This window comes from Dermacentor silvarum, chromosome 10, assembly GCF_013339745.2.
Source record: "Dermacentor silvarum isolate Dsil-2018 chromosome 10, BIME_Dsil_1.4, whole genome shotgun sequence".
Lineage (NCBI taxonomy): Eukaryota > Metazoa > Arthropoda > Arachnida > Ixodida > Ixodidae > Dermacentor > Dermacentor silvarum.
Window position 1 is genome coordinate 73068945 of NC_051163.1, and position 8734 is coordinate 73077678.

General features: G+C 51.8%; 1 protein-coding gene across 1 annotated transcript; it reads right to left on the reverse strand.

Moving 5' to 3' along the window:
- Nucleotides 1-2379: 2379 nt before the first annotated feature.
- Nucleotides 2380-3667, reverse strand: LOC125941043 (uncharacterized). Its single transcript, XM_049657957.1, has one exon. It carries the CDS (start codon nt 3634-3636, stop codon nt 2380-2382), a length of 1257 nt encoding a protein of 418 aa, XP_049513914.1. The 5' UTR covers nt 3637-3667.
- Between the last annotated feature and the right edge of the window lie 5067 nt (nt 3668-8734).

The window sequence follows — 8734 nt, forward strand, 5'->3', positions numbered from 1 at the left end:
GTACACCTAAGTATTTAACTGGCGTAGTCACCCAAAACATGTTTGCGAAAATACTTGGGGTTGATAGCCAATAGCCATGCCAGAACCCCAAGCTCTTTCCCCAGTTTATAGCGCTGCCGCTGACTCTACAAAAATGTTTTGCAATGTTCACAACTCTAAGCACGCTTTCTTGGTTCGAACAGAATACAGCTATATCGTCAGCGTATGCAAGAAGCCGCACTTCAGTTGCATGCAGACGGAAACCTCGAATGTTGGTGCTATTGATAACGCTTAGACAAAATGGCTCAATGTACAAGCAAAACAGTAGAGAGGAGAGGGGACATCCCTGGCGTACAGAACGGTGCACTTTGATGCGCTCTCCCACAGTTTTATTGACAATAATCCGTGTTGTGCAACCTCTGTACGCCATGGCAACACCGTCTCTTATAACAGAACCAACGTTCACATGCTGCAAAATACACAGTAGTACGTCGTGAGGCACTCTATCAAAAGCTTTTTCTAAATCAAGCTGTATCATTGCGATTCCTTCGCCTGTAGTATCACAACATTCGAGCACGCACCTGGCCTTGTGAATATTCGTTAGTATTGTGCGACCTTTAATTCCACACGTTTGATGTTCTCCAACCAATTCGTTTATGACCATTTGCAATCTTTTAGCCAATACCTTCATATAAATTTTGTAATCCACATTTGTAAGCGCTATTGGTCTGTATGAAGAAACCTGTCTCAGGAGCCTGGCATCTTTTGTTTTAGGAATCAAGACAGTATGTGAAGTTAGGAATGACGGCGGGAGGAGACCTACGTCATAAGCGTTATTAAATAATGAAGTCAAGACAGTAGCAACGCTATGTTTGATTGATTTATAAAACGCTGCTGTCAGCCCATCGGGACCAGGTGATTTGTTAGGGTTGAGCTCGTCAATTGCCATTTTCACTTCTTCAATCGAGATAGGTATTTCCAATAGCTCTTTAGCGTCATCATCTATGCTTGGCATTGAATGCAAAAATTCATTTTTAAACGCTTCAATATTGCCCGAGCTATGAGCAAAGACGTTACTATAATAATCGTAAAAAGCTCGTTGAATGTCACCCTTTTCTACGCAGATTACTCCTTGCCATTCAATTTGCGAAATGTGGTTTATATGGGCACGTTTTTTCTCTATGCCAAAAGATCGTTTGGTGGGTGTCTCACCGGCTACCATTCGTTCAGCCCTTGATCTCAATATTGCTCCACGGTAACGGTCCTCGTCAATTGCCTCTAGCTTTTGCTTCACGGCTAGGATGTCGTCTTTAAACATTCCTGGTTGTTGGCATTCTTCAGCTATTAGAATGCCCAAACACTCATGAAGAGATTTTTCTTGTTTCCTTTTTTCGTGCTGTATTCTACTCGCAGATTCGAGTGCTTTTAATTTTACCCCTTGTTTGAACAGGTCCCACTGTTCCCTCAGAGTAGTCTCGTCGATGGTGAGTAATTTTTGAACAGCTTCATTGATGTGCGCTGCAAGATCGTCATCATGCAGTAGTTTGTCGTTAAACTTCCAATTTTCCCATTTGAATTTGCTTCTTTCTTTCAATTTACCAATATCGAATTTAACTAGACTGTGGTCAGTAAAAGAAACGTGTGTTACTCGATACTCGCGGCAGGAAGCTAACAACTCTGCTGATACATACGCACGGTCTAGCCGCGCATGGCTAATTCCTTGGAAGTGCGTGAATCGCACGCATGCATTTAATCCCAAACACTCTCCCACATCCTCCAAGAGGTGTTCTTCAATGATTTGATCAAGAATGTCTGTACTGCTGTCTCTGTAGGGTGTAGGACTGGTTTTGTCACTTGCTGACAGTACGCAGTTAAAGTCGCCAAGTGCTATTATAAATCTATCTGTTTTAAGGTGTTGTTCAAGACTTCGAAAAAATAAATCCCGTTCATTCGAATTTGATGGGGCGTAAATGCACAGAAACCGCAATTTGCAATCAAGTAGAGCAAAATCGCAGACTATTAGGCGACCAGCATCATCAGTTGTAACAGAGTCAACACTACCTCCCAAACACCGGCGTATTAGCAAGAGACTTCCTCCCGACAAACCTCTTGCATGGCTTACACAAACATTATAAGTTCTGGTAAACCTCCGCACCATGCTGTCTGTCTGATCCTGTGATTCTATTTTAGTTTCCTGCACGGCAAGTACATCCAGCTCGTGCTCTGTTATCAATCTGTAAAGTTGATTCTGCTTCCTGTTGGAGGAAAGCCCGCGTATATTTAGCGTTGCTACTCGAATGTTATTGCTGATAGCCATTATAATGTTGATGGATCAGGCCGACAGCATAGTGCTTACCTTAGCCATGCGACGTCTTGCAGAGTGGCGCCAAAGCGGCGTTGCTATAGCTTGGCTTTGTCGTCGCGCTGAAGCGACGACGAACGCCGCGTGTTCGCGACGCATTTCTTTTTGCCGGTAACGTAGTTTCCTTCCTTCGCCTGTTGACGCTGTCGTTGCTCGCGCACAGGATCGACGGTGTCTTCGAGGCGACGCTTTATAGCAGGAACGTCCACATCCATGTTCGCAGAACTGCATTTCACGGCTTGCGTCGACGCCGCGTCTCCCCCGTTGTCCTGAGACGCGCCGCTCTTGTCGAACCCCGCAGTGTCCGCCTGCGTCGCGTCTCCCGCGTCGCTCTTGTCGGATTCCGCAGCGTTCGCCTGTGTACCATCTCCCGTGCCGCGCGAGGCCTCGTCCACCACGGTGGTCTCAACAGCAAGCGACTGTTCCTGGACGCTGCTTTCTACTTCGGAGGACGCTCCGGCGTTTTCGCCGTCAGACCCGGCCTGCGTTCCTGCAGACGCTGCAACCCGCTCTGCGTCTTCCTCGTCCATTAAAAGTTCACCGCTGTCGCAAGCGGCGCTGCGACTAGCGATGCGAGCATAGGATCTTGAGCAGTCAGCTTGTTCGTGGCCGAAGGCCTTGCATTCCGCGCAGCGTGGAACTCTGCAGTCACGGCGAATATGTCCTGTGGTGTGGCATCTCAGGCATATGGGCGCACGACCCGGAACAACAACCAGCACCGTTCCTCCTCCAACTCGCATCTGATGGGGAATGCGCTCGAGGCTTACTCCATCTCGGAGGACAAGACGCACAACCCTGCTTGTCGAATCGGCGCATTCAAAATCAGCAGTCTTCCACTTGTCGTTGGTCACTTCCTTGACTTCTCCGAATTCCATGAAGGCGCGGCGTATAGCGTCGTTTGTGACGTTGAAAGCCAGCCAGTGAATCTTCACGCGCACCTCCTGTTTTTCAGGATCAATCACTAGGCACACACGATCCTTAACAGTGATATGGCCTGCACGAAGTAGCGTCTTCTTAGCGTCTTCGGTCCGCAAATTTATCAACCAGACGTGTGACATCTGGTAAGCACCGATTCCGCTCACCTGCTGTATTAAGTTGGCGTCCTTTAAGGGCTTGCGAAAATCGTCGATCCTGTAAGGCCGTCCTGCAATGTCGCAGTGCAGGACGACAGTGGTTTTCAGTCCGTCACCGGTGGGCAGAGGAGGCAGAACAATACGGTAGTCCTTGGGTACGGAGAAGCACGAGTTACCACGGCCGGCGTCGGCCGCTGTCACAGCTCGGAGAGAGCCTTCCATCCTGCGTCCGCACGCGTCGGTGACCAGAAGCAGAATGACCACTACGCCACGAAGCGGACATGGACACACGCATCACGATGGCAATAAATACCCAACATTAACGAAAGGCCGCGTTTCTAGCGCGTTTCTAACGCGTTTGTGCTGGCGCGTTAGGGCTCTGTATACTCCGACGTAACGTCGACGCGCGCGCACGCTGGGCGCAGCGACGCTACGCTAACAAAACGCCAGCGCTCTATAGTCTGACGCGTCGCGCGACCGACGCAACCAGCGTCCGTCGGCGCGGCCCGGCGGCAGCCGGCGCAAAATGCAGCATGCTGCATTTCGCGCCGACGACGTTACCCAGACTGCACCGCGTCCGTGTTTCTTTCTACGCGGCGCTCACTTTCCGCGCGGCGCTCTGCTCTACTGAGCATGCGCTGCTTTGGCTACGGCCGCTGCGTCGGGCCGCGTCGCGTTGGACTATAGGGGAGGCGGATTTGCGCCTGGCGGGGCATCGCCGACGTGACGCGACGAAACGAACCCCGGCGCGCGCGCGCGTTGTGAACGCCGGAGTATAACAGAGCCCTGTGTAAGAAGCTGGTGTAAGACGCTGTGGCCTCTCCGCCTTACCTTCAACGCCTTTCGAACGCGCTGCCCAAAGCGGTGGCAAGTCAAGTTCAAGTCGAGGAGCGTTTATGAATACGGGCGGTATACTCTCTCAGCAGTCATGTGATGGCGTCGGCAAACGCGGTGCACGTTCCGGCATGTGTAAATGGCTGCGTAAGACGCTGTGGCCGCTCCCCCTTACTAGAAAGTACTGCACGTTTCTAACGCGTTTGTGCTAGCGTCCCCTTAAGCGTCCCCTTAAGCGGGAGCGTCCCCTTAAGCGGGCCTCTTCGCGGTTCTGGAACCAAGTGCGAGCACCGTCCTCGAGGCTGAAATACGCATTCTTTAATTTCGCTCGGTCGTCCCACTCGTTGCAATCTGCTACTCGCTCAAAGTCGTCCAGCCAATCTTCCACGTCTTCATAAAGGTCGCCGTGGAAGGAACGTGGCACTCGCGGGTTCTGCAGCGTGGAATGAGTTGGTACTGTCGCTGTATCTTCTACCGTAGCCATTGTGCTCCTGGTTGACGGCACAATCTCAAGGGCCAGTCCCCGAATTCTCCGGCTGGCACGGTGCACTGGTGTAAGCTCCGGTATGGCGCTGATGTTCTTGCTGCTAGGAGGGGTCTGTTGCATAGGTCGAGGGCTACCCAGGACCTCCACCAGAAATGTCACATTCTAGGAGAACAGGCGACCTGAAGCGTTGAGTTCGAGTCTCTGACTGCCAGCTGATCAAACGCAAAGCGCAAGCACACGGGCGTGGATCGGAGTATCTTCGTCCGCTTCTTCGCTGGTGCCCGTCAAAGCAGGTGCCGGTGCATGGCGCGTAGACTAACGCGCGTCTTCGGCTTTCTGATTATGTAGCACATGTTGCAAGGTGTGGCAATATGATCGAAAGAGCAGTACTCTTGCCCACATTTGGAGCACGATTGCGGGAAGTTGGAATCTATCCGATTGAGCGCTCTGGGGGTGAAGTACGATCTCGTCTGTAAGAGCCTGAACGTGACAGACTGAGCCCTGTTTAATTTTGGGTGAGGGGGAGGGAATTTCCTCCTGCTCAGTCTGTAGTGCGACGTGATCCCGTTAAAGGTGGTAAGAGGGTCTTTAGTGGAGCAATCCTGTTAGAGAGCTGGACTATTAGCTCGGGCGCGGTTCGTGAATTCATGCGCTAAGCAGTGGGCCTGCTCGTTGGGGTTGCAACCCGCTTGATTAACTACTCCTTTAACGTGGGCCGGGAACCAGGCGATGTGGTGACCTCCTGTCTCTTTGTCCGCAGTATCTTGAAGAGATTTGTTGACTAGGCTAGCCGTGTGCTTAGACACTAGGGCTGACCGGAGCAGTATTTTTTTATTTGGAGTGTTGCTACGCTGCGCTTTGCAACACCCCAATGACCGCCGCTTCGCGTTGGCGCCAGGCACCGCGGCCTCCGCCGCGGCACCAGGGCACAAACGACAGCGGACGTAATTTTCTCGCTCGCACCCGCTTTCCTCGCGCCTGCACACAAACGACTGGCGGTTCCTCCAAAGACCGTCTCGTGCCAGACGACTGCCTCAAAAGTCCGTAAGTGATTGTGTCCCTAGGCACCTAGAAGCTCCACGATTGCCATGACAACACGTGTTAAGCGGAAGTCACGTGACCCGCAGTACCAGGCCCCCGCTGTTCCTACTAGCAACTGTAAAGTCGCAGCCCGGTCGCAAGATACGCAGTTGGTTCCGCAGCTAAACGTCGTCTGCCCTCCCACCCTCCCATCGCCTCACGGCCTTTCGCACGACGGAAGACGTCGCGTTTGGCCTCCGCCGTGCGTTCGCTCTCTGTGAAAGCGCGCGTCCCTCTCGCGCTTTCACTCGCACTTACAGCATACGGCGCTCGTCGACGATCTTATAGCCATTGGAATTTATGCGGAACCTCACGGCGACGGCGAGGGAATAAATTCACTTGGGGTGTCCATAAAATTTCTATCGCAATAAAACAAATGCCGCGCCGTTCAGCGCAGCCGCCGTAACACAGCTAGCGTTCAAAAGGCGTGTGCCCCAAACCGAAACCGGAGGTGTGGTTCAGATTTAAATGCCAGCCGTTTGGTGCGCCGCAGTCAACTCGACCTCTAGACTCTAAGGGAGTGTCCTATTGTTTAATGTCTTTCTCTATGACCCAGCGACCACGCTCGACTATCTCGACCTACCTCTAGTGCGCCCAAGAATCCCGACAGCTTGCCCGAATGCGCAAGGGGGGGGGGGGGGGCGTTGCTTTGGAGACTTGCGCGCGCTAGGTGAGGGTCGGAGAGGTGCATGTTAGTAAACTCTGCTGAGCGGGGTCGAGCGCGTCCTATCTTTAAAGCAATCTGCGCTGGGTTTGAAGGCTCGCCGGTGTGAGCTTATGGCTTCGTGTGCGCTGTGCTCGCTTCGTGTTGAAGCGAGGATTCGAACGTCGGTGAGTGAGAACTTTCGGAATTTTTTAGGGGCGAAGCTCCTTAGGGTTTGGGTCTGTCCCTCCTCTGTAGTATGTAGTAGTAGTAGTCGTCGTCGTAGTAGTAGGTAGCCACGTCCACTTTTATGAAAAAAAAATTCCGAAAGTTTAGTCGCGCGGCCCTAGCCACTACGCCACGAAGCGCACATGGACACACGCACGACGATGACAATAAATACCCAACATTAACGAAAGACTGCGCGTTTCCAACGCGTTTGTGCTAGCGCGTTACGGCCCGTGTAAGAAGCTGGTGTAAGACGCTGTGGCCTCTCCGCCTTACCCCCCTATTCATAAACGCTCCTCGACTTGAACTTGACTTGCCACCGCCTTGGGCGGCGCGTTCGAAACGCGTTGAAGGCGGTGGCAAGTCAAGTTCAAGTCGAGGAGCGTTTATGAATACGGGGGTTATACTCTCTCAGGAGTCATGTGATGGCGTCGGCAAACGCGGTGCATGTTCCGGCATGTGTAAACGGCTGCGTAAGACGCTGTGGCCTCTCCCCGTTACTAGAGAGTACTGCACGTTTCTAACGCGTTTGTGCTAGCGTCCCCTTAAGCGGGAGATGGTGCAATTATAATGAAGGGCGCTGTTATAAAATAGGAATGACGTCACGTATGGCGCGTGTCATTGGTGGAAGTCAATCGATCGATTTAGTGCGGCGAGACTGGGCGAATTACATGGAAGATTCACGGTTTACCGATGATTCCCTCCGGAGCTTCACCCACTCATCATCATTCACCCCGTGGATATGCGGTGTTTTTTTTAGGGGCGAAGCTCCTTATAGCGGCACCCGTTCATCCCCGTCGTCGTAGTAGTAGTGTGTAACCAGTCTGAGAAAAATGAGAAAAAAAATTCCGAAGTTGTGTCCGTAGCGCGGAATCGAACCAGGGACCCCTCCCTTTCGAGCGCGCGGCGTTAGCCCACTACGCCACGAAGCGGACACGGACACACGCACCACGATGGCAATAAATACCCAACATTAACGAAAGGCCGCGTTTCTAGCGCGTTTCTAACGCGTTTGTGCTAGCGCGTGACGGCCCGTGTAAGAAGCTGGTGTAAGACGCTGTGGCCTCTCTGCCTTACCTTCAACGCGTTTCGAACGCGCTGCCCAAAGCGGTGGCAAGTCAAGTTCCAGTCGAGGAGCGTTTATGAATACGGGGGATATACTCTCTCAGCAGTCATGTGATGGCGTCGGCAAACGCGGTGCACGTTCCGGCATGTGTAAATGGCTGCGTAAGACGCTGTGGCCGCTCCCCCTTACTAGAGAGTACTGCACGTTTCTAACGCGTTTGTGCTAGCGTCCCCTTAAGCGGGAGATCCGATGATTCCCTCTGGAGCTTCGCCCACTCATCATCATTCACCCCGTGGATATGCTGTGATTTTTTTGCCTTTGCCGCTCCTCATATTCACGCTGCTCCTCGGCCGTCCTAACTATGCGTTGCCTACCCATAGTGGTGCTGTAACAAAGAAATCAGATGGTAGGCTGGTTCTTTTATACACAAAAGGCTAGTGACGGCACTCCTAACGTCGCAAGCTACCCTCACCGCGGCAGCTTACGCAACTGAAATCTTTACCAGGAAACGTATGCAGTATGAACGCAGTGACGTCACTCCTAACGTATGAAGCCCTACATGCTTCGCATTGTTATCAGGAGCGCCTTATGATCAATAATGTGGTTCGGATGCTTGCTGTGTGCTTGTTCTTTATTGCAACGAATGCTGTTCTGTATGTCATATGCGACATTCCAAAGAATGTAAGCACTTTTCGCTTCACTTTACTGAGTGTTTGAAGCCTGCTTCGCCTTCACGGGTTGGTCCGGTATTGCACGTTCTCGCGATCGATCCACATTTTTGCCCATGAACATCGAGACGAGAAATGTTGACCAATGAGAGACTGACAGCTTGGTTCTAAAATAATCATACCCAAATGAAAGCAAGTTCTATATTGAAATATCTGTACGTGATATTTAGGGAAAGAGATCCTCTTGCAATGTTTGCTGAGGACATCAGACAGTTAAAGTATGACAGCTTGATGATTACATATTCCGGGGAGAC